Source organism: Tachyglossus aculeatus, chromosome X4 (assembly GCF_015852505.1).
Source record: "Tachyglossus aculeatus isolate mTacAcu1 chromosome X4, mTacAcu1.pri, whole genome shotgun sequence".
Lineage (NCBI taxonomy): Eukaryota > Metazoa > Chordata > Mammalia > Monotremata > Tachyglossidae > Tachyglossus > Tachyglossus aculeatus.
In genome coordinates, this window is record NC_052098.1 from 9306604 (window position 1) to 9331214 (window position 24611).

A 24611-nucleotide genomic window follows, 5' to 3' on the forward strand; every position below is an offset into this window, starting at 1 on the left:
TTTTTTGAGCGCTTATTCTGTGCAGAGTATCTGGAAGACTACAATAAAGCCAGTAGACATGATCCCTATCAATCTGAGCACTATGCAGAGTATTGAGCTAAGCACTTTGGGAAGTATAATACAACAAAGTTAGTGGACATGGTCCCTGCCCACAAGGAGTTTATAGTTTAGAGGGGGAGAAAATTGTGGATATTCACGTCGGGTGAATATCAAGTGAGCTCCCCTCTGGACTATAAGCTTGTGGGCAGGGAAAATGTCTACCAACTGTATCATATTGTACTCTCCCAAGAACTTAATACTGTGCTCTGTACACAGTAAATGCTCAATAAATACAATCGATTGATTAAAGGGTCCAAGTTCAAATGCAAGGGTGACATAGAAGGAGTAGGCGTTTACAGCATAGCTGGGGTGACAGAAAAATAAGGAGGAAGCAATAGAATATAAAGGTATATATTGAAGGGCAACATGGTGTGGAGGGGGCGTGCATGATACCTAAGTGCTTAAATGATGCAAAAGTGCTGAGGTGGCAGGAGGAAGGTGGAAATAGGGTGGAGAGATGAGAGAATAATATGGGGAAGACATTCTGGAGGAGATGTGATTTCAGAAGGGGCTTGAAGATGGGGAACACTGATCTGCTAGATGTTTTGGAGGAGGGAGTTCCGGGGATGAGGAAGGGTGTGAGGAAGAGGTTGCTGGCAAAGGAGGTGAGAGTAAGGAGCGGTGATTAGGTTGACTAGAGAGAAGTGGAGCGTATGAGCTGGAGAGTAATGAGAAGCAAGGATGTGTAGGAGAGAGAGCTGATTGAAAGCCCTAATGCCAAAGGGGAGGAGTTTATTTTTGAGGCGGAGAGGAATGGCAACCATTGGAGGTTTTTGAGGGGTGGAGAGATGTGCCAAGACGATGCTTTAGAAAAATCATGTGGGCAGCAGAGCAAAGTAAGGACTGGAGAAGGTGAAGGCAGGAAGGATTGCAAGAAGGCTAATGCAGTAGTCGGGAGATGTTGAGTACTTGGACCAGAGTGGCGGGAGTTTGGATGGAAGAGGGGTTCCACGATGGGTGGGTGGATTTGGCTCTACGAAATGTTAATCTGCCTGTCTGCTCTTTCTTCCTCTCCACACATCACCTTCCAATTCACCAGGCGGTCAGCTATGAGTCTACCCAGACCTGAAGGCGGGGGCTCCCAAGCATCTCAACCTCTAGCGTGCCACGGGAGCTGGACAGACATAGGCGGCTTCAGGAGAGATATGAAAGGCAGAGTCAAGAGACCTTCCTCTGCCTGAGACCTGGGCCACGCCTGGATCACAGCCACCTCTGCATCAAACAGAAACTCCCCTTTGGCTTTAAAGCACTCAATCACCTTGCCTACATCCGACCTCACCTCGCTACTCTCCTATTCCACCCCAGCCCAAACACTTTGCTCCACTAATGCTAGTCTTCTCACTGTACCTCGATCTTGTCTATCTCACCGCTGACCTCTCGTCCACATCCTGCCTCTGACCCGAAACCCCCTCCCTCCTCATATCCGACAGCCAATGACTCTCTTCCACTTCAAAGCTTTACTGAAGGTACATCTCCTCCAAGAGGCCTTTCCTGACTGAGCCCTTCTTTCCTCCTCTCCCCCACTCCCTTTTGCATCATCCTGACCTGCTCCCTTTATTCATCCCCCCCCTCCAAGCTCCCCAGTACCTATGTACATATCTGTAACATTTATTTATATTAATGTCTGTTTCCCCTGCTTGACTGTAAGTTCATTGTGGGCAAGGAATGTGTCTGTTTTTTGTTGTACTCTCCCAAGCATTTAGTATATTTCTCTTCACACAGTAAGTGCTCAAATACGATTAACTGACTGACTGATTGCATCATATGACTGGATCCGGGGCAGCACAGACACTAGGCCATATGACTTGGGGAAAAAGGGAGGTGGTGCCACTCAGCTTCAAGACTCTCCATCACCTCGCCCCCTCCTACCTCACCTCCTGTCTCCTTCTACAGCCCAGCCCGCACCCTCCGCTCCTCTGCCACTAACCTCCTCACTGTGCCTCGTTCTTGCCTGTCCTGCCGTCGACCCTGGACCACGTCCTTCCCCTGGCCTGGAATGCCCTCCCTCCACACATACGCCAAACTAGCTCTCTTCCTCCCTTCAAAGCCCTACTGAAAGCTCACCTCCTCCATGAGGCCTTCCCAGACTGAGCCCCCTTTTTCCTCTCCTCCTCCCCATCACCCCCCCCGCCCTACCTCCTTCCCCTCCCCACAGCACTTGTATATATTTGTACATATTTATTACTCTATTTTACTTGCACATATTTACAACTCTATTTTATTAATGATGTGCATATAGCTATAATTCTGTTTATTCTGACGGCTTTGACACCTGTCTACGTATTTTGTTTTGTTGTCTTGTCTCCCCCTTCTAGACTGTGAGCCCGTTGTTGGGTAGGGACTATATATATTGCCGACTTGTAATTCCCAAGCGTTTAGTACAGTGCTCTGCACACAGTAAGCGCTCAGTAAATACGATTGAATGAATGAATGAATGTTGGATTGTAGTTCAACCCTTTCGCCTTGGCTTGGTAGAATTGATAGGCTTCCCAGACAACTTTGTAAGCCAACACCTCTTCTGCAAATCACACCCCCATCGCAGACTCTGGAGAAGAAGCAGTGGATTCTGGATTTAGTGACTGATTGATTATGAGGATTGAAAGAAGGGGAGGAGTTATGGATAAGGCCAAGATTGTGGATTTGAGAAACTGAGAGGATGGTGGTGGAGTAAACGGTGCCGGGAACGTTAGGTGAGTTCAGTTGTGGACATATTGAGCGTGAGGTGCTGGTGGGAAATCCTGGAAGAGATGCCCTGAAGGCAGGAGGAGATGTGAGAATGCAGAGTGGAAGAGTTCCCTAAATGAGCAATTATCGATTGAGAATAGAAGGGAACCCAGAACTGATTCCTGAGGGACACCCACAGTAAGGACGGGAGGCGGAGGAAGAAGTGATGTAAGAGACAGAGAGGAGCAGCCACAGAATGAGGAAAAGAACAAGGATAGGACTGTCATAGAAACCAAGGTTGGATAGCGTTTCCAGGAGGAGGAGGTTAAGAGAAGCAGTGTGGTTCAGTGGAAAGTGCTTAGTACAGTGCTCTGCACACAGTAAGTGCTCAATAAATGTAATTGAATGAATGAGGCTGGGCTTTGGAGTCAGAGGGCATGGGTTCAAATCGCACCTCTGCCAATTGTCAACTGTGTGACTTTGGGCAAGTCACTTCTCTGTGCCTCAGTTCCCTCATCTGTAAAATGGGGATTAAGACTGTGAGCCCCCCGTGGGACAACCTGATCACCTTGTAACCTACCCAGAACTTAGGACAGTGCTTTGCACATAGTAAGCACTTAATAAATGCCATCATCATCCACGGTGTCAAAGGTGGCCGGACAAATTGAGGTGTATGATGATTCCATTAGGCTTGTCAGGGAGGTTTTTTGATATTGGAGAGGGTTGCTTCAGTGGAGTGAAGTCTGGTGGATGCTAGATTATAGAGGGTCAAGGAGTGAATTAAGGGAGAGACAGCGGGTGTAAATAACCCATAGGAGGAGTTTTGTAAGCCTTGAGGGCAGGGATCGTGTCTACCAACTGTATTAATCAACTGTATTTATTGAGTGCTTACTGTATGCAGAACACTGTGCTAAGTGCTTGGCAGAGTATAATATACAGTACAGTATAACAGTTGGTAGACACATTCCCTGCCCATGACAAGCTTAGAGTCAAGCGCTTCGAGTGCTCTGCACACAATAAGAACTTAAAACTACCACTGATTGATCGCGATGGGGCGATATCCCCATGCTGAAAAGCAGCGTGTCTCAGTGGAAAGAGCACGAGTTTGGGAGTCAGCGGTCATGGGTTCTAATCCCGGCTCTGCCACTTATCAGTTGTGTGACTTTGGGCAAGTCACTTAACTTCCCAGGGGCTCAGTTACCTCATCTGTAAAATGGGGATTAAGACTCTGAGCCCCATGTGGGACAACCTGATTACCTTGTATCTCCCCCAGCGCTTAGAACAGTGCTTGGCACATAGTAAGCACTTAACAAATACCTTATTATTATTATTATTATCCAGATGGTGCAGTGGGGTCGAAAGGGTTTTTTTTTAGTATAGGGGTCGGGGTGGGGGGCGAATTTAAAAGCAGAGGGGAAGGAGCCGTTAGAGAGTGAGCGGAGGCAAATGTCTTTTGAAGGTGCCGAAGGGATAGATTTTGAAAGCTGATGAAATCTTAAGAGATAACTGGGAAGGACCAGCGAGTTAATGTGAGGGTAAGTGGGAGTTGGGGAGACGAGGCAGAGATTTGGGGCCGTTCAGGCCTGATGGTTTTGTTTTGGCTGCCATAGCTGTCGCCAAGTTCATCAGGCACAAGAGAGGAGGGTGGGGAGGGAGTTAAAAGTTTGGAATGGTTGGTGCAGGCAGTGGGCATGGCAATCAATAAGGGAAGAGAAGTAATACTGCTGAGCAGAGGAGAGGGCAGGGTATACCAAGGGAGGGTGGTTTTGAGGTGATGGAGGTAGACCTGGTGCCTGGAGTTTTGCCAACAGTGCTACATTTAATGAACGCATCAGTGGAGCAAGCATACTGTGGAGGCGATCATAAGAAAAGGTACTGTCACTGGCTCCCTGATAGCAGGTACAAATCAATCAATCAATCAATCGTATTTATTGAGCGCTTACTGTGTGCAGAGCACTGTAATGTTCTATTACAGAAATGTCAGGACAAAGTAACTGTCACACACAACAAATGCACCAATTTCCGGGGGTGGGAACTGACCCAAGCCACGTAATCATCATTGTATCACAGTATGATCATAAAAAGGTGTGTTTTCCCCCTGCATGCATGGTACTGAGTTAAGAGTTGAGAAGTTGCAGAGATGAAATGATTCCAGACTGCCTATTGTGCAAAATGTCATATAGGATGTTCCATAGTGAACTGGGCCTTTGAATTGTTCTATTTCACTGGGTTTTTCTGTCTTAACAAATATCGTTCATTACTAAGTGTAGTAATTGCTCTACAAATTACACATTGTGGACTCCATCCCCGTTAGAACATGGAGTAAAACACACAGCTCAGATTGAACATTCACCACTGAAAGAGTGGTTAATCCTTTGACAGGTAAAACTACTTGGCATTCTTTTAATCTCTTTTGTAGAAGAGGGCTCCCCACTAAAAGACTCAAGGACTTCCCAGAAGTGTTTTTCAGAAGGCATTTGAAAGAGGAGAGGAGGGTGGCCTTCCAGATGAAAAGGGAGAGACGGTTCCAGGCATGACTAGGGCTCTGCAAAGAAGTAAATGATTTACGGAACAAGTAGTTCTTTATCTTCCCTCTGTTGAATTCTGACTGCCTTAAATTGTAGTGCCTGAGATTGTCTCCAAATATGGCTATGTGATGGGGTAAGGGACCTGATTTTAAAACTAGAAGTAGATAGATAAAGGAAGTAATTAGCTGCTAAGGGGAAACAAGAGCATAGGAGCCAGAGGACCTGGGTTCTAATACTGGCTTGGCCAGTTCATTCATCCATTCATTCGGTCGTATTTATTGAGTGCTTACTGTGTGCAGAGCACTGTACTAAGTGCTTGGGAAGTACAAATCGGCAACATATAGAGACGGTCCCTACCCAACAACAGGCTCACAGTCTAGAAGGGAGAGACAGACAACAAAACAAGTAGACAGTTGCTTGCTGTTTGACCTTGGGTAAGTCATTTAACTTTTCTGAGCCTCAGTGTCCTCAACTGCAAAATGGGGATTCAATACCTGTTCTCCCTCATATTTAGATTATGAGCCCCATGTGGGACAGGGACTGTACCCAGCCTGAACAACTGGTATCTATCCCAGTGCTTAGAACAGTGATTGACACATATTACACACTTAACAAATACCATCAAAAAGCAAAGGAAAATCTTTCGCACTTGAGTGATCCTTGGAGGAAAGAAAAACATACTGTGTGTTAAACACTAGCGTAATGTGTACCCGGGGCCTTTGTACAGTTACCTTGGAGGCAGGCCACCCAGGCCCTCAAAAAATGTATGTATTTCATTCAATCGTATTTATTGAGTGCTTACTGTGTGCAGAGCACTGTACTAAGCGCTTGGAAAGTACAATTCAGTAACAAAGAGAGACAATCCCTTCCCATAATGGGCTCACAGTCTAGAAGGGGGGAGACAGACATCAAAACTATATTTCAAATAGATTTTTACAAGGTAGAAGTAAAGAAAAGCACTATTTTTTATTAAAATCTAGGTTATTCACATAAAATTAATCAGAAATAGGTATTTACTGTGCCATCTGGTGACTTCTGATGAGAAATCTTAGAGAAGCAGGATGGCTCAGTGGAAAGAGACCAGGCTTGGGAGTCAGGGGTCATGGGTTTGAATCCCAGCTCCCCCACATGTCTGCTGTGACACCTTGGGCAAATCATTTGACTTCTCTGAGCCTCAGTTACCTCATCTGTAAAATGGGGATTAAGACTGTGAACCCCGCGTGGGACAACGTGATCACCTTGTATCCTCCCCAGCGCTTAGAACAGTGCTTCGCACATAGTAAGCGCTTAACAAATGCCATCATTGTTAATCTTATGGTTCCAACTGCATGTAAAGCCCACAACAGCATAAATACTGTCAACCATGTTACTTTGGAAGGCCTCCCCGCTACTGGGCTGCGGAAGTCAATGTAGTCAATCAATCAATAGTATTTATTCAGTGCTTAATCTGGGCAGCACACAGGTCCTAGCCACTTCAGAGAGTTCAGTAGACGTAGAAGACGGGAAGTTTGCTGAAAACCTTGTAGCAATCAGCTACAAAGCCACTTGATTGGAGGAAAGGTGAACTCCGTGTAGCCTGGGGAGACTCTAGCACCTGTACATTGCCCCAAGAATTGAAACTGATTGGGACCTGGGGGAGGAGCTATTGTTAAGTGCTCAATAAATAAGATTGAATGAATTGTGAGGGGTTTGTTAAGTGGGGGGAGAGTTTTGATGTTAATAAAAGGGGCGGGGGAATCTCTGTTGTGTAGGTGTTCCCTAAGTGGTGAACCCTGGTGTGTGGGACATCAAACAATGGTATTTATTGTTATTATTATGATTAATGGTACTTAAGTGCTTACTGTGCGCCAAGCACTGTTCTAAGCACTAAGGTAGATATAAGTTAATCAGGTTGGACGCAGTCCCTGACCCATTTAGGGCTCACACTCTAATCCCTATTTTTTTTACAGATGAAGTAACTGAGGCACAGAGAAGTTAAGTGACTTGCCCAAGGTCACACAGCAGATGTGGATTCATTGAAGCAGCATGGCTCAGTGGAAAGGGCACGGGCTTGGGAGTCAGAGGTCGTGAGTTCTAATCCTGGCTCTGCCACTAATCAGCTGTGTGACTTTGGACAAGTCACTTAACTTCTCTGTGTCTGTTACACCATCTGTAAAATGGGGATAAGACTGTGAGCCCTGTGTGGGACAACCTGATTACTCTGTCTCTACCCCAGCGCTTAGAACAGTGCTTGGCACATAGTAAGCGCTTAACAAATACCGTCATTATTATTATGAGCACTTACTGTGAGCAGAGCACTGTACTAACTGCTTCAGAGAGTACAAATCAGTAGAGTTGGTAGACACGCTCCCTACCCTCAAGGAACTTACAGTCTGTGGGATTTTTCATTAAAAAGATTTGACTGTAAAACGAAAGCCTCTGTGTCCCTGCTTTCAAGGAGTTCCTGGTTTCAATTTGTAGCAATTTGTTACACTCACAACGTTGGACTTCTGGAAACAGCACTTAAGGAGAGAGTGAGTGTGGAGTTTGAATGCTCAGTTTGAGTGGATTCAGCATTCAGGAAAATAGAAGCAGGCATAATATACTCACCCAGGCTTACTGCCAACAGACTAACCAATGCCACCCAAACTTGCCCTGATATACCCTTTCCCTGCTATATTTTGGTTTAATGCCTATCGTGGGCCCATCTCCATTATGGCTTCAGGGAGGAAAGCTTAGTTATTAGGTTACTTGAGAGAGAGCAGTCCAAATCACTTTGTGGTGGCTGTTTTGCTATTTGCTCATGCTCTCTACTCTGACAGGTAAAGATTATAACCTTGAAGTGCATCACTCGCTGCTTCCTTTTTCCTTAGAAACTGATTTGCCGAGCACTTTTGTTCAAGCAGAAATGGCACTGGACTAGGAGTCAAAGGTTCCCAGATGTGGCCACCATCTGACTGAGAGACCTTTGGGCCAGTCGTTTAACGTCTCTGCCTCAATTTCCTCCTCTAATGGAGATAGATTATAAGTGCCTTGAGGGCAGGTCCTGTGTCTCTTACTTCCACTGGGCTCACTTACTACAGTGCTTTTCACACACAGTTGGCGCTCAGTAGAGTTGATGATGGATCCCCCTTGGCATCTTGATTTATTTGCCTTGACCTTTGCTTGAGGAGAACACCCCCCCACCCCGCTCCTTGATTGCTGCCTGCCAAGCTGGTCTGCCTGTTATGGTGGTCTCCCAAGAGGCCACTGCTGTATCGCACTGTTATGAAAATAATTGTGAATACCGTGGACTGCCTGAAAAACAACTGGATTTTGGAGCAAATTAAACCAAAGTGGTCTTTGGAAGGCCAAATGGCTCGACTTAGATTAGCATATTTTGGACACGTAATCAGGAGGACTAATTCTCTGGAGAAGACACTAATGCTAGGAAAAGTCCAGGGAAAATGCGGAAGAGGCAGATTGGCAGCTAGATGGATAGATACCATAACAACAATAACGGAAGAACCATTAGGTTGCGGATTATGGCAGAGGACGGGACGTTTTGGAGAAAGTACATCCACGGAGTCACTGTGAATCGGAAACAACTCGATGGCATTTAATAATAGTAACAATAATAATAATGGTGATATTTGTTAATTGCAACAACAATAAACGGACACATTCCCTGCCCACAGTGGTGAAAAAAAAAATCATTTTTATCAGTACGGAAGCAAAGCCACAGCTCTAGGTGGCAATAAATACCCAGAAGAGAAAGAAACAGATTGACAGTAAAATTTCAGAATGTGACGACACAAATGTTAATCATTTCCTTACTTGAGTCACAAGTTCCTGGTCACAAAGTGAAATCCCTCTTGTAGTTTAACCAGAGTTATAAGCAATTCAGTCTGTGCTTGCAGCCTATCTAGCAGTTTCTCCCCTTCCAGGCTAAGCACATGGAAATTTGCATTTACTCTTTCTCAGCACTATTTCCATTAGTTGCTACCGTAAGCTTGGCTTTATCTGATTGTGCTGTGGATGGAAACTTCATTCTAAAATTCAATGGCTGAAGGCTAAGCGAAATTTATGTGCTCACTGGGGGAATGAAGAGGGTAAGTACCTGTTTCCTACTAGGAATAATAATCATTTTTGTTGCTTTTTCTATTTCTTTTGAGAGATTTTATTGGCAATAAGGTAAAATGTTTCATGTTTTTCAAATTTTGTGTTATAAATAAGCATTTGGGATTAATCAGTGGTTTTCTTTCTCAGGTTTGTGTTTATAAAAAAGCTAAAAGTGTGAATTAAAATGCATATTTTAACACTGGCACAGATGAGACCATTTTAGTTCATTTTTTTCATTATTAAAGGAACTGCTCATTTGTTACTATGAATATAATTGAAAGGCCTTTATGCTTTGAAGTAATGTGTAAAAGTTTGAAAACAGGCCTGCAATTATCCCCCTAGATTAACGCAGGACAAAATCCTTTTAATGGCATAATTTTACAGATTTGGTTGTTCCTTCCATTAAAATAGAAGCTTCCATGAGGCTAATTTGTACAGCTTTTGAAAACTACACAATTTTACTTCCAATAGCAACATTGCTGTTTTATGATTGTGTACTTAGATATGTTTTATGGTTGAGTGTTTGGGAGTTTCTTGAAATAATCACAGCAGGGGAAAAGATAACAGTTGATGACTAATTTTTTTTCTTGCAAAATCATTTTGGCAATTTATAGTGGGAAAAAAATCGCTGTTACTGGATTTCCCCTCTCCCATCTCAATTATTGTGCTCCCCTCTCCATTTCAAGAAATTTTATTTTACTCTTTGGTTCATGATGAAGTTCATATTAGTCAACAATAGTCTTCTGTATGCAGGACATTTCACGTTCCTGTTTTGAGATTCCAAACAAGTAAAAGACATGATCCCCATTCTTGAGTTTGGCTTAGTGTAAAGAACAAGGGCCAGGGTGCACAGGACCTGGGTTCTAATCCCAGCTCTGCCACTTGCCTACTGGGTGACCTTGGGCTAGAGAAGCAGCGTGGCTTAGTGGAAAGAGCCAGGGTTTGGGAGTCAGGGGACGTGGGTTTGAATCCCACTCTGCCACTTGTCTGCTGTGTGACCTTGGGCAAGCCACTTAACTTCTCTGGGCCTCAGTTACCTCATCTGTAAAGTGGGGATTAAGACTGGGAGCCCCACCTGGGACAACCTGACTACCTTGTATCTACCCTAGCGCTTAGAACAGTGCTTGGCATATAGTAAGCACATAAAAAAACCATAATGATTATTATTATTATTATTCACTTCTCTGTGCCTCAGTTTCTTCATCTGGAAAATGGGGATTAAATACCTATTCTCCCTCCTAGTTAAACTATGAACCCCATGTGGGACAGGGACTGTGTAACCTGATGATTTTGTATCTACCCCAGTGCTTGGCAGATAGTAAGGGCTTAACATATACCGTATTTATTATTATTATTACTATTACAGTGGAGAAGACAAAAACCGGGTTGAACCCACTTTGCTCTGGCTCTGGGTGAGATACATATCTCACCCAGAGAACAAACTCAAATATAATCATATGAACACAATTGGTAGAAACAGAAAGAGAATCTATGCTAACTGAAACTGAACAGAGTTATGTTTTCCAGGACTAACACTTGTGGTGAAGGAGGGAGGGCAAAGATATCAATGGATGACTAAGACCGAAAGGGTTTAATCTAGAAAGACCTTGTCGAGGACGTGTGCTATAAGGGGAGGTCTGAAGGAAGTTAACAAGTACTGTTGGAGAGAAGGGTGGAGGCCATTTCAGAAACTGTATGTATAATGTTTCAGAGGTGAGAGAGGGCAAAGCATGTCGGGGGCGGGAAATGAACACAACGCTGTACTAAGAAGAGAGGACAGTCATGTAGACGTGGAGGTCGGGGAGGAATTCAAGACCAAAATCTGTATTTATAATTTAATTCTTAAAATAATAGTTAAAGAAGTTGATTCTTACAATTGTTTGCAGAACAGAGAGGAATGGGGGCCAGCATGGAGATTTGGGCAGCGGTCTAGGTAGGGTGGGCACTGAGGGGCTTTGTGGATTCCAGGAACCCTGACACATGGGATGTCACATGTGTTACATCAGGCTTACATCATTCTGTGGATGTTCCCCTGAACTTAACATGTTTCTCTGGGGGAAGAGGGATCTGTGACCCCCCAATACCCCACTTGATCTAGAGCCTGTGTTTTCCCTTCCAGGTTTCTGTGAACATGGGCGCTGCTTCTGAGTTGTGGAACTCAGCAGCAGATGCAGAAAACAAAAATACCGAAGAAATATAACGACATCTGGATCTGAATTGGACAGTGGGCAGATCAGCTGAAAACTGGGCTGTCAATATAAACCTGGACAAATAGCACCCTAAGTTGACGTATACGGTGGTTTAGTGCTGGGGGTAGAGTCAGATGGACCCAAGCGATATTCCACAAAGCCATTAGGACTTTTTGCCTCTTAAACAGTATTTGTTAAGTGCTTACAATGAGCCAGTCACTGTGCTAAGCACTGGAGTAGATGCCGGCTAATCAGGTTGGACACAGTCCTTGTCCTACAAGGGATTCACAGTCTTAATCCCCATTTCCGGTAACTGAGACACCGGAATAAAGTGACTTGCCCAAGGTCACACAGCAGACAAGTGGTGGATCCAGAATTAGAACCCGTGACCTTCGGACTCCTAGGCCTGTGCTCCTTCCAGTACGCCATACTGCTTCTGGTTTTAATGTTAGGGGTGAAGGGGAGAAAGAAGGGGAGTTGAAGATGATTCCAGGGTAACCAGGTTGGCAGGCTGGGAGGGTGGTGGCATTATTGATGGTGAGGGGAACATTTGTAAGTTCCTCTGTCATATTGTACTCTCCCAAGCTCTTAGTACAATGCACTGCAGGCAGTAAGTGCTCAATAAAAACCACTGATAGATCAATCAATCAATCAATCATATTTATTGAGCACTTACTGTGTGCAGAGCACTGTACTAAGTGCTTGGGAAGTACAAGTTGGCAACATATAGAGACAGTCCCTACCCAACAGTGGGCTCACAGTCTAAAAGGGGGAGACAGAGAACAAAACCAAACATACTAATAAAATAAATAGAATAGATATGTACAAGTAAAATAAATAGAGTAATAAATATGTACAAACATATATACAGGTGCTGTGGGGAAGGGAAGGAGGTAAGATGAGGGGGATGGGGAGGGGGATGGAGAGAGGGATAGAGTTGGGGGCATCATTTGTATGTCAGTACTAATAGATACAAATTACATCTACAGTTCTTTATGGTTATGACGTGGGCTCAGTGTGTCAACATGCCTGATGGGTTATATTTTGGGGGATCCCAGAGGGAAATGGTGCAGGATGTGCAGAGCTCCTGGAAAGAATCTGGATTGTGGTACCACTGTCATTTTCTGATCCCCAAATCCATCCAGCAGCCTGTCAGGCTTCTGGGGGTTGCCCTGAGACAACTGAATGGACTGTGGGGATGGAGCTGGGGACATTCATTCATTCATTTCAATCATATTTATTGAGCGCATACTGTGTTGAAAAGTGTGAATTGTTATCTAATGTGCTCTATCAGGGTGCCTGGGGCAGGCTTGAAGGTTGACACTCCAGGTGCCTGTCTCAAAAATCCTCTCTTTTGGGTGCTTAACATTAAGATTGCCCAGATTTGGTCAAATTTGATTTTTCTTCGAAGATATATCTGCCCTTTGCAGATGTAGCCTATATTTCCACAGAAAACTCTAGCCCCTAGTTACTGAAGAGTATATTGCTTTCCAAACTAGAGAAGCAGTGTGGTCTAGTGGGTAGAACATGAGCCTGGGAGTCAGAGGACCTGGGTTCTAATCCTGACTCCCTCACTTGTCTGCTGTGTGACCTCAGGCAAGTCACTTCTCTGTGCACTTCACTTCTCTTTAAAATGGGGATTAAGACTGTGAGTCCCATGTGGGACATGGACTGTGTCCAATCTGATTAGCTTGTATCTTTCCCCAGTGCTTAGTTCAGTGCCTGGCACATAGTAAGCACTCAACTAATACCACTGAAACTAGTATTGCTACCCAGTCTTTACCTGGATTAAACAGTGAACTACTCATTCTCTCTCTCTTTTTTTTTTGCTTTTCCTTTATCACTCAATTTTTCTCCTAGTGTCTCCCTCTACCACTCTTCTACCTGGTCCTGTCCTTCTTTGTCACTCTCTCCACTATTTGTACATTTTTTAGAATTGTTAACTTACCAGAAAGTATCACAGAACTGGTTGCAGGGTTATTGAAGTGCCTCACCGAGTTATTGAGCTCTCTAGAACCTTTTATGGTTAAGGACTTCAGCAAATACCTCAGAATAACCTTTGTGCTTCTTCCTTGATAACAGACTTGTTTACCAAGACTACAAAGAGGAAAGGAGAAAGATTCACCTCTTTCTAATCTTTACATTTTAAAGCTGCCTTGCCAAATGTTGAATTTCCAATTCCATTTTTTATTTCTCATGATTTGCCTTTCTGTGCCTCAGACAGAATTTTCCACTATTTTTAATGTGATGTTTTTCTTTTTTTCATTTTACTATTTTTAAAAAAATATGAGCGACATTTCCTGCTTTTCAAAAATCTGTTTGTTTCTGCCTGTGGTTGATCATATCTTCTTCTTTGCATCCCTTGATCTGGTTCCCTTGCCATATTCCCTGGTGCCACCTGAAAGAGTGATGTGGTTTTTGCTTTTCCCACTCCCCCCATTCCCCCACATCTGGGCCCCAGTTTTAGTTGCTTACTGTTGTATTTCAATACATTGCCTAAGTAGAAGACTACAAAATAAAACTTTCTAAGTTAGCTTTGCAAGTAACTGAAAAAAATTTACCAAACCACATGTTTCACCATCCTGTCCTACTTTTGGATAGTAAAATAAATTTTTCTGTTTTAGTTTTGGCATGTCATTACCTTGGGCAAATGGTTTTTTAAAAGAGATTTCAGTAGCCTTTCTTTACTGTTTAACAATGATCCTTTGCGGGGTGGGGAGGGAGGGGTGTGTGTGTGTGTGTTAATCATCCTTACGGTATGCAAAGGAAAATGCAAGAGCAATTGGAAAATATTACCTAGAAAGCTGTAATATGTACACTCAGATTTTGATATTTGTCCATTCTCTTGGGGTTTTTTTGTATGATATTTGTTATGCCCTTACTACATGCCAAGAACTCTGCTAAGTGCTGAGGTAGATACAAGTTTATCAGGTTGGACACAGTCCATGTCCCACATGAGGCTCACAGTCTTAATCCCCATTTTACAAATGAGGGAACTCCCCCTCCAGACTGTAAACTCATTGTGGGCAGGGAATGTGTCTGCCTATTGTTGTACTCTCCCAAGCACCTAGTACAGTGCTCTGCACAGAGTAAGTGCTCAATAAATAATAATGGTGGCATTTGTTAAGCACTTACTATAATAATAATAACAATAATAATAATAATGGTATTTGTTAAGTGCTTACTGTGTGCCAAGCACTGTTCTAAGCACTGGGATAGATACAAGGTTATCAGATTGTCCCACATGGGGCTCACAGTCTTAATCCCCATTTTCCAGATGAGGTAACTGAGGCACAGAGAAGTTAAGTGATTTGCCCAACGTCACACAGCTGACACGTGGTGGAGCCGGGATTAGAACCCACGACCTCTGAATCCCAAGCCCGTGCTCTTTCCACTATGTGCCAAGCACTGTTCTAAGTGCTGATACGATTGAATGGAGGCACAGAGAAGTGAAGTGTCTTGCCCAAGGTCACACAGCAAACAGGTGGCCGAGCTGGGATTCGAACCTATGTCCTTCAACCCCCAGGCCGGTGCTTTTTCCAGTAGACCATGCTGTTTCCCTTCGTATAGCTATGTGTGGTCTCCATAATTAGAGCTCACACATTAACCTGACTGCTGGTGTCATCTTTGCATGGCTTTGGGAATCAGAAAACAAAATTGTCAAGCGCTTACTGTTCTAGGCTGTGGTTGGATGCAAGGTGATCGGGTTGGACACAGTCCCTGTCCCACATGGGGGCTTACAGTCTCCATCCCCATTTTACAGGTGAGGTAACTGAGGCCCACAGAAGTGAAGTGACTTGTCCAAGGTCACATAGCAGACATGTGGTGGAGCTGAGATTAAGAACCCAAGTCCTTCTGACTCCCAGGCTTGTGTTCTATGTACTAGGTCATGCTGCTTGGTACCCAGCCCCAAAATATGTATATAAAAGCACACACACAAAATACAAGTATGTGTTGGCTTCATGTTTTCAACATGGGCCGCAAGCGGGTTGTTCCTTTTTGAGCTGCTTTGGTAGTGTTTTCTCCAGGTTACCTGGGACATCAGCAGGGAGGCCTTCAATTCTTTGATGCGATCTCTCTGATTCTGCTTCTGGTTAAATATTTTTCTTTCCTGCTGCTCAGATGCCAGGAACACTCTGAAGAGTGAGGAAAACTGTCCTTAGAAGATTGCTGCTTCACTGATTTATTGTGTGCTTACTGTGTTAAGAGCACTGTATTAAGCACTTGGGAGAGGACAGTATAACAGAGTTGGTAGACATGTTCCCTGCCCATAAGCCACTACATGTCCCAGTGGATTAGGAAATATTTAAAATAAACCCTTATATTTTGGCACTTTTCCTTTTTCATATTGCCCTGTAGAAGATATGATGAATAATTAAAGCCTCTTGGTATTCCAAACATATTTGGTTCAAGCTTTTGGCTTGAGTTTGGTTAAATATGCGAAGCCGCATGGCCTAGTGGGGAGGGCATGGGCTTGGGAGTCAGAGGACTTGGGTTCTAATCCCAGCTCCACCGCTTATCTGCCGCATGACCCTGGGCAAGTCACTTAACTTCTCTGTACCTCAGTTATCTGTGAAATGGGGATTAAGACTGTGAGTCCCATGTGGGACAGAGACTGTATCCAATGACTCATAATTGAACTTCCTCCTCAGTGGCCCAAAACACAATGCCGAGATCAGGGACTTATTTATTGTGTTTATTGAGCACTTACTGGGTGTAGAGCACTGAACAAAGTGCTTGGGAGAGTACAACAGAACAGAGTTGGTAGACACATTTCCAGCCCACAACGAGCTTACAGTCTAAAATTTTCCAGCTTACAGACTCCAGAACCATCAACAAGGCCTTGGCCCTCCCCCACCACTGAAGAACCAAACTTTGAAGCCAGGGATTCCCCCACCCCCTGCAACTATCCCCTCACCCATTCCCCGCAACCCACCCACCCAGCATCATACCATAATTAATTTCCATCTTCTAATAGGGAATACTGAAAATCAGATAAAAATCTAGTGACTTTCCTAAAGATGGTCCCTGATCTCGGCATTGTGTTTTGCTCTACACCCAGTAAGTGCCCAATAAATACAATTGACTGATTGATTGAATCCTTCTCTCACCTCCCCCCTCCCCGAGAAGATCATTGTAGTACTGTTTCTATCTGTCAGGAAGTGGTTCTTTCTCTTGTGTTACAACTGGTAGGGACAGACTTCATAGATGACACAGTTAATTAGGAAGTTTCTAAAGGTGGATTTTACTTGTACATATTTACTATTCTATTTATTTTGTTAATGATGTGCATATAGCTATAATTCTATTTGTTCTGATAATTCTGACACCTGCCTACATGTTTTGTTTTGTTGTCTGTCTCCCCCTTCTAGACTGTGAGCCCATTGTTGGGTAGTGACTGTCTCTATATTTTGCCGACTTTTACTTCCCAAGTGCTTAGTACAGTGCTCTGCACACAGTAAGTGCTCAATAAATATGATTGAATGAATGAATTTAGTCCATTGGGAATGAATGGTAAGAGTTCCATATATTGACTTTTAGGAGGGAGTAGTAATCGGATATGCTTTCATTCATTCAATCGTATTTATTGAGCACCTACTGAGTGCAGAGCACTGTACTAAGCGCTTGGGAAGTACAAGTTGGCAACATATAGAGACGGTCCCTACCCAACAGTGGGCTTACAGTCTAGAAGGGGGAGACAGAGAACAAAACCAAACATATTAACAAAATGAAATAAATAGAATAGATATGTACAAGTAAAATAAATAAATAGAGTAATAAATATGTACAAACATATATACATATATAGAGGTGCTGTAGGGAAGGGATGGAGGTAAGGTGGGGGGGATGGAGGGGGGAGGAGGGGGAGAGGAAGGAGGGGGCTCAGTCTGGGAAGGCCTCCTGGAGGAGGTGAGCTCTCAGTAGGGCCTTGAAGGGAGGAAGAGAGCTAGCTTGGCGGATGTGCGGAGGGAGGGCATTCCAAGCCTGGGGGATGACGTGGGCCGGGGGTTGACGGCGGGACAGGCGAGAACGAGGCACGGTGTGGAGATTAGTGGCAGCGGAGCGGAGGGTGCGGGCTGGGCTGTAGAAGGAGAGAAGGGAGGTGAGGTAGGAGAGGGCAAGGTGATGGACAGCCTTGAAGCCGAGGGTGAGGAGTTTCTGCCTGATGCGTAGGTTGATTGGTAGCCACTGGAGATTTTTGAGGAGGGGAGTAACATGTCTAGAGCGTTTCTGGATAAAGAAAATCTGGGCAGCGGTGTGAAGTATGGATTGAAGTGGGGAGAGACAAGAGAATGGGAGATCAGAGAGGAGGCTGATACAGTAGTCCAGACAGGATAGGATGAGAGCTTGAACGAGCAGGGTAGCAGTTTGGATGGAGAGGAAAGGGTGGATCTTGGCAATGTTGCGGAGCTGAGACCGGCAGGTTTTGGTGACGGCTTGGATGTGAGGGGAGAACAAGAGAGCGGAGTCGAGGATGACACCAAGTTTGCGGGCTTGTGAGACGGGAAGGATGGTAGTGCCGTCAACAGTGATGGGAAAGTCAGGGAGAGGGCAGGGTTTGGGAGGGAAGACAAGGAGTTCAGTCTTGGACATGTTGAGTTTTAGGTGGCAGGCAGACATCCAGATGGAGATGTCCTGAAGGCAGGAGGAGATGCGAGCCTGGAGGGAGGGGGAGAGAGCAGGGGCAGAGATGTAGATTTGGGTGTCATCGGCATAGAGATGATAGTTGAAGCTGTGGGAGCGAATGAGGTCACCAAGGGAGTGAGTGTAGATCAAGAACAGAAGGGGACCCAGAACTGAACCTTGAGGAACTCCCACACTAAGGGGATGGGAGGGGGAGGAGGCCCACAGGGGGCTCATTGTCTAAGTAGGCAGAAGAACAGATATCGAATCCCTAGTTTGCAGATTGAGGGTATTGACACACAGAGAAAATAAAAGACTTGCCCAAGATCACACAGCAGACAAGTGGCAGAGACAGAATTAGAACCCAGGTCCTCTGATTCCCTGGTCTGTGTTCTCTCATCTAGGCAATACTGCTTCTCTAGTAGAAGAAGCCCCCAAAGTGGATACTTTGTAATGAGAAGATCAGCCCTCTCTCTGACCCCCACATTATATGTATGTATATATATATATATATACGTTATGGTATTTGTTAAGCGCATACTGTGTGTCAAGCAGTATTCTAACCTCTGGGGTAGATACAAAATAATCAGGTTGGACACAGTCCCTGTCCCATATAGGGCTCACAGTCTAAGTCAGTAATGGTCTTTTAGAGTATTTTTTTTTGTTCTTTTACCATGAGAATGGAAAAGAACTCCAACAACTGACAGAATCTGCATGCATAATTGGACTGAGAAAAATTCCAGTTATAACCTTTTTGGCATAGCCCAGTGTTATTACCCTTTAGAGATAATTATGGTAAACTGAAGGCCTCTTATGACCTTAACAAATGCTGTTTTAAGAAATTGAGAGTTCCCCCCAACACTGTTCAGAAGCACCTAATGTATAGATTTGCAAGCATTAATGAAAATTAATTTTAATTTAGAAATCCATCTTGCAGGAAGACGAGACTAGTATCTGTGTGATATATCATAGAATAACAAAGCATAGGGAATAAGACAGAGAATATCTACATTTCCCAGAAAACTGACTTTGCAAATGTGCTATTCTCTGCTCATTGGACACACAGATGGTGCATGGGCTTTTATGACTTCAATGATTTAAGTGTCTTTACTTGATTAATAATTGTTTTTCACAACCACCCTGTGAGATGATCATTTAACTCCTCTGTGCTTCAGCTACCTCATCTTTAAATGGGGATTAATACCGTGAGCCCCATGTGGGATATGGACTGCGTCCAATCTGATTTGTTTGTATCTACCCTAGCACTTAGAACAGTGCCTGGCACATAGTAAGTGCTTAACAAATACCATAAAAAAGGATAAGGGAATTGTCCCTCTTTTTAGCATATCCCAATGATCTTCAGGAGGCAAGCAGTTCATTCCCTTCTAAGAGTGGGAAAAAGAATAAACAATACCTTCCTTCTCCTCTGGAACTGATCTAACAGAGGCCAGGCTGGCTAAGAAAATGTCTTAGTCGTAGAGATACTGTCCTGCAGAATCGTGAGTTCAGCTAAAGCCTTGACTGCATTTTCCTGGAGCTGAGATGCTATTTTGAAATGTAAAAAAATCCCACTAGCTCTTATAATACTTTCCCAAGGGCTTCCTTTGTGTGACCTACCCTCAGGCTAGGTTACCTGGACAGCCCATTTTTGCATGATTATCTTTGTTTTTCGATCATTTGTGCAATGTCCTGAAAAATCCTGCCCGGGAAAATATGACTACCTTTCTATTAGGTAAATCTGGCCATTGTAGGAATTCTCATTTTATAAAAGTAGTAGCTGGGACACAGAGGAAATGAGTAAATTAGTCACATTCTACAAGGAGGTCAAGCAAAGTTACTCTTCTCCGAGCAGATCTGAAGGCAGCACTGCCTAATGCAAGTGGCTCGGGACTGGGAATCAGGAGAGCTGGGTTCTAATCCTGGCACTGCCGCTTACCTGCTATGTGACTTTGGGCAAGTTACTCAACTTCTCTGTGCTTCAGTTTCCTCGGCTGTAAAATGGGGATAAAGCACTTGCTCTCCCTACCTTTTATATTGTAAGCTCTGTGTGGGACAGGGAAGCTCTGTGTCTGAGATGATTGATCTCGTATCTACCCTGGCACTTTGCACACAGTAAATGCTTAATAAATGCTGTCATTGTTAAGAGGAAAAAGTGGATTCCCCTCAAAAAAGCTTCCAGAAGGGAAGTATCTCAGTTTGCCTAACTGTAGTAATGATAGAGATGGAATTCTAGGCCCCCCGGGCCAGAATGTGAGCGTCTGATAACTGTGACAGCTGAAATGTGTTTTTAAGTTTGTTGGCCATACAACTGCAACAGAAAAGAACTGTTGAAGGAGAAGAGTGTACAGCATCCAAACGTGTTTTCTAGCAATCAATCAATCAATCAATCGTATTTATTGAGCGCTTACTGTGTGCAGAGCACTGTACTAAGCGCTTGGGAAGTACAAGTTGGCAACAAGAGAAGAGGTAGCAGAGAAGAGTTACAAAGGTTCAAGAGATGGATGTTTGGCATGAAGACAGCAAGGCATCTTTTAATTTCAGATACAAAACTGCCTCAGTCTAAACCATTTACTGGATCTGTGCTTTTGGTTTCCCAGATTAGAGGAAACATTTTAAGGAGACTGCAAAACTGGGAGTAAATTGCCCAGGATAGACCAGCATGCTGTACTGTTTTCGAGAAAGGAGGGGCGGGCTCTGTTTGAGCAAAAACTTCTCAGGAAATCAGACAAGGGGGCAAAAGAGAAAACAGCACCAGGCAAACGTTGAACATAGCATCACAATGCACAGCACAGTGTAACTGGGACTGTGGGTCTTCCATAGGACTTTTCAGCCACACACACGCTCACAGGTGATCTGTACCATTAGTGGTGTCTTGATATATGAAGGACAACTATGTATATTGACTGGTTCAAAACTGTTCCCCAGAGTTCCACCATAACGTTGCTGTGTGGTAGTGTTAGGAAAGATGTTAAGGGCTCTTAGATTATTTCTAGAGAACAGGTGTCCACTTAAATAACCTGTCTGTATACATATATCTTGTTTGGAATCTTGTCTGACCAACTCAGCAGCACGCCTGAGGAGTGACTGTGTCTGGTCATTCTATTAATGGGGAACTTTTCCGGCTCAGGGCTTGATACAGGATATACTTTGTGTGCTGGACTGCTCTAGACTGTCAGCTCCTTGTGGGCAGGGAACACGTCTCCCGACTCCGTTATATTGAACTCTCCCAAGTGCTTAGTCCAGTACTCTGCACACAGTAAGCGCTCAATAAATACCATTGATTGGCTGCTGGGAACAACCGGGGCTCAGCTCCGTGACCCATGGGGCAGAGCTCTAGGATTGTCGTCTGGCTTCCAGGACCTTTGGAGTCAGCCCCGGCAACCATTCAATCCAGACACAATCCCTGCCCACAAGGAGCTTACAACTTACAAGGGAAACTTGATAAAACTATGAAACTTGATGGAAGTGATGTCTACAGCGCTTTTGTGAGCAGAGCTCTGGGGGCCGCACTGGGTGGTGGGTCCTGATGACTTTCATGGCTGAGGGGGACGAATTGGGGGACAGAGCCCCCGGGAGCCCCAGACCCTAAGTCATGGCAAGCGGAAGGACAGACTCTTCCAGTCCTCAATTCACCTCCCCCATTCCTTCATCTTGCAAGAAGCTGTTGGGAGATTGCCTGGTTTTCTGTGCCCTGGCACACCTCTCATTAGAAATTAAACACCGATTTGTTATCTATCAATCAGTGGTGTTTATTGAGTGCTCCATGTGTGCGGGGCACTGTACTAAGCACAATCTGTTCCTGGGTGATCTTGAACAAACCTACGATATGTAGTTCACGACGGTCAAACCAACATCAGAGTTAGTTGAGCTATAAAGAGAAAAGAGCACGTTTAAGGCAAAACACCTGTTATTGTTTAAGCATTTTTTAGAGAAAAGTTTCAAGTTTCCCTTGTTTTTGAATTGCAAAATGGAGCCACACTCATTGCCCATTATGTACTTTTATCTGATTTCTAAAATGAACAGTTCAAACCTTTTAATCTCCCCACACGTGGAATTCCCCTGAGGCATCTAATGATTTCCATTGCCCTTCTCAGGTCATTTTATTCTATTTCTTCCATGTTTTCCTTTAGGCTTTTCAAAGCTAAGTGACAAGAATATTTTAACATTGCTTTTTAACCAAACCTCCATGAAGGTTGGTTCTGGACACCACTTTAAAATTTTAATATGCCTTTCAAAGACCCATTAACAGAGAATCCCAGATACCCAACTCCTCTAAAATCAGGATCTTTGGTTTTGTTATGCAGAATTGTTACTGTAGAAGCTAGAGGTACACACTATACCTTGATCTCATCTATCTCGCTGCCGACCTCTCGCCCACGGCCATTCATTCATTCATTCATTCAATCAATCAATCAATCAATCGTATTTATGGAGCGCTTACTGTGTGCAGAGCACTGTACTAAGTGCTTGGGAAGTACAAGTTGGCAACATATAGAGACAGTCCCTACCCAACAGTGGGCTCACAGTCTAGAAGGGGGAGACAGAGAACAAAACCAAACATATTAACAAAATAAAATAAATAGAATAGATATGTACAAGTAAAATAAATAAATAAATAGAGTAATAAATATGTACAAACATATATACATATATACAGGTGCTGTGGGGAAGGGAAGGAGGTAAGACGGTGGGGATGGAGAGGGAGACAAGGGGGAGAGGAAGGAGGGGGCTCAGTCTGGGAAGGCCTCCTGGAGGAGGTGAGCTCTCAGTAGGGCCTTGAAGGGAGGAAGACAGCTAGCTTGGCGGATGTGTGGAGGGAGGGCATTCCAGGCCAGGGGGATGACGTGGGCCGGGGGTCGACGGCGGGACAGGTGAGAACGGAGCATGGTGAGGAGATTAGCGGCAGAGGAGCGGAGGGTGCGGGCTGGGCTGTAGAAGGAGAGAAGGGAGGTGAGGTAGGAGGGGGCGAGGTGATGGAGAGCCTTGAAGCCGAGGGTGAGGAGTTTCTGCCTGATGCACAGATTGATTGGTAGCCACTGGAGATTTTTGAGGAGGGGAGTAACATGCCCAGAGCGTTTCTGGACAAAGACATTCCGGTCAGCGGCGTGAAGTATGGATTGAAGTGGGGAGAGACATGAGGATGGGAGATCAGAGAGGAGGCTGCTGCAGTAGTCCAGACAGGATAGGATGAGAGCTTGAACGAGCAGGGTAGTGGTTTGGATGGAGAGGAAAGGGTGGATCTTGGCAGTGTTGCGAAGCTGAGACCGGCAGGTTTTGGTGACGGCTTGAATGTGAGGGGTGAATGAGAGAGTGGAGTCGAGGATGACACCAAGGTTGTGGGCTTGTGAGACGGGAAGGATGGTAGTGCCGTCAACAGTGATGCGAAAGTCAGGGAGAGGGCAGGGTTTGGGAGGGAAGACAAGGAGTTCAGTCTTGGACATGTTGAGTTTTAGGTGGCGGGCAGACATCCAGAAGGAGATGTCCTGAAGGCAGGAGGAGATGCGAGCCTGGAGAGAGGGGGAGAGAGCAGGGGCAGAGATGTAGATTTGGGTGTCATCAGCATAGAGATGATAGTTGAAGCCGTGGGAGCGAATGAGTTCACCAAGGGAGTGAGTGTAGATCAAGAACAGAAGGGGACCGAGAACTGAACCTTGGGGAACTCCCACAGTAAGGGGATGGGAGGGGGAGGAGGAGCCTGCAAAAGAGACTGAGAATGAATGACCAGAGAGATAAGAGGAGAACCAGGAGAGGACGGAGTCTGTGAAGCCAAGGTTGGATAACGTGTTGAAGAGAAGGGGGTGGTCCACAGTGTCGAAGGCAGCTGAGAGGTCAAGGAGGATTAGGATAGAGTATGAGCCGTTGGATTTGGCAAGCAGGAGGTCATTGGTGACCTTAGGGCAGTTTCCGTGGAATATGGGGGACGGAAGCCAGACTGGAGGGGGTAGAGGAGAGAGTTGCTGTTGAGGAATTTGAGGCAGCGCGTGTAGACAACTCGTTCAAGGAGTTTGGAAAGGAATGGTAGGAGGGAGATGGGGCGATAACTAGAAGGTGAGGTGGGGTCAAGAGAGGGTTTTTTTAGGATGGGAGAGACATGGGCCAGCCTCCCGGACAAGAACCTCTGCCCCCCGCATCTTCCCATGCGTCCGGAGCAGTTTGCCACTTTCATCTCCTGGTTCTACCTCTCTGGACCTACTTTCTGGACCCTTTCACCAACTCTCCCTCTATCCTCCTACCTCTTTAATGGATGTCACTCAAGTCTTTGATCTGGGTCTCCTCATGGTGGCGGCGGCGGCGAGGTGAGCGATGGGTGGCAAGGCTGGCGCTGGTCCGACCGCCCCCGACCCGCTGCCGGGACGATGGTGAAGTACTACCAGAGGGGGTCCTGGGTCGGGAGTCAGACGGTGACCAGGGCCAGGAGACTGAGGAC

General features: G+C 44.9%; 1 protein-coding gene across 1 annotated transcript in view; it reads left to right on the top strand.

Moving 5' to 3' along the window:
• The first annotated feature begins 9256 nt into the window (after positions 1 to 9256).
• The window catches only part of TRPM6 (transient receptor potential cation channel subfamily M member 6), a 155152-nt gene continuing 139797 nt past the window's right edge, over positions 9257 to 24611 (top strand). Inside the window, exon 1 of the mRNA XM_038769912.1 lies at positions 9257 to 9361. Coding sequence (XP_038625840.1) covers positions 9353 to 9361 — 9 coding nt within the window. The 5' untranslated portion in view covers positions 9257 to 9352. The remainder of the gene's footprint in view (positions 9362 to 24611) is intronic.